The 1,440-nt window shown below is 51.5% G+C and overlaps 1 protein-coding gene across 1 annotated transcript; it reads right to left on the bottom strand.

Annotated features, from left to right (window-relative positions):
- Positions 1-682: 682 nt before the first annotated feature.
- On the bottom strand, positions 683-1,048 carry LOC121282474 (histone H2B-like). Its single transcript, XM_041196177.1, has one exon. The coding sequence runs from the start codon at positions 1,046-1,048 to the stop codon at positions 683-685; it is 366 nt and encodes a 121-aa protein (XP_041052111.1).
- Between the last annotated feature and the right edge of the window lie 392 nt (positions 1,049-1,440).

The following is a 1,440-nucleotide window of genomic DNA, read 5'->3' as shown; positions in this document are numbered from 1 at the left end:
CGGTGAATGGGAGCAGGTCATCCACCTATTGTACCAGCTGCCTGGGCTGGCTGAAGCCCTTTAAACTGTTTGCCATGCATTGGTAGAAAATGCTGGGGCTATTGTGGAAGCCCTGAGGCAGGCAGTTCCAGATGTACTGTTGCCCTTTAAAGGTAAAGGCAAATTTGTACTGATCCTCTCTCCTTGAAGGGATGGACCAAAACCCGTTGGAGATATCCAGCACCGTGAAAGTGGTCGCGGATGCTGTGATACTTCCTATCAGGTTGGCAACTCCTGCTACCATGGGTGCACAGGCTAGGATGTTACTGTTGAACACCCGATAATTCACTGTGGCCCTCCAGGAGTTGTCCGGTTTTCTAACCAGCCACAGTGTAGAGCTCACGTGGGTGGCTATTGGTCTCAGGACCCCCTGTTGCACTAAGGAGGACATGGCTGCTTCCATGTCTGGCTCCACTTCCCTGGGGAAGTTATATTGCTTTTGTGGTTGGGCCATAGGGTCCCCATCTACACTGACTTCGAACCCATTGACCCTCCCACAGTCGTATTTGTGTGTGGCAAATGTGGTGAAGTGGGCTCCCACAAATGCTGGAACTCCCTTGGGGTATTACTGACCATGTGTTTGAGTTATAACCCTCTTTAGGCTTCATTGTTATTTTTTTATATAATCTTCAGAATTGTCGACCTAAACGGAGTTGGTGTACTTGGTGACTGCTTTGGTGCCTTCGGAGACGGCGTGTTTGGCCAATTCCCCCGGCAGCATGAGGTGGACGGTGCTCTGGATCTCCCGGGCCGAGATGGTGCGGCACTTGTTGTAGTGAATGAGGTGCGACGCCTCGGAGGCGATGCGCTCGAAAATGTCGATAACAAAGGAATTCATAACACTCATGGCCTTGGACGAGATCCTGGTGGAAGGGTGGACCTGGGTCAGCACCCTGTACACGTAAATGGAATAGCTTTGCTTGCGAGATTTTCTCCGCTTCTTAGGCGGCTTCTTGGTGACTTTAATCAGCGACTGTTTCGACGCCTTACGGGACGCACCGCCCTTCATCGCAGCCGCTAAGTCAGGCATTGCACTCAACTCGGACCAACACAAATCACATCATGGTGCACAGGATCCCCTTCCCCTGTTTCCCTGGGATGACTACTACTCCGCCTTCCTTTCTTGCTTTTGCCCCCCATAGGCAGCGACTCCACAAATCCACTAGGATCCCGTGGCCCACAATAAAGCCGGCTCCTAGGATCCCTTTTCCACCCTCCAATTCCCACTTCATTAGGATGCAGGTCCACTTCGAGTGGAGTGTTCCTAAATGAATGGTCAGCAGGATGGAAAATGAGCCAGCCTGTTCTTTACCTGTGAATCCCGACAGACTGTATGAGATCCCATTAGATAGAAGTGAGGTGGTGGGGTTAGCTGAATGGATCATGGTACATGATGCTCCC

The sequence above is a fragment of the Carcharodon carcharias genome, chromosome 9, assembly GCF_017639515.1.
Source record: "Carcharodon carcharias isolate sCarCar2 chromosome 9, sCarCar2.pri, whole genome shotgun sequence".
NCBI lineage: Eukaryota > Metazoa > Chordata > Chondrichthyes > Lamniformes > Lamnidae > Carcharodon > Carcharodon carcharias.
Note: the sequence above shows the minus strand (reverse complement) of the source record. Positions and strands in the feature narration are given on the sequence as shown.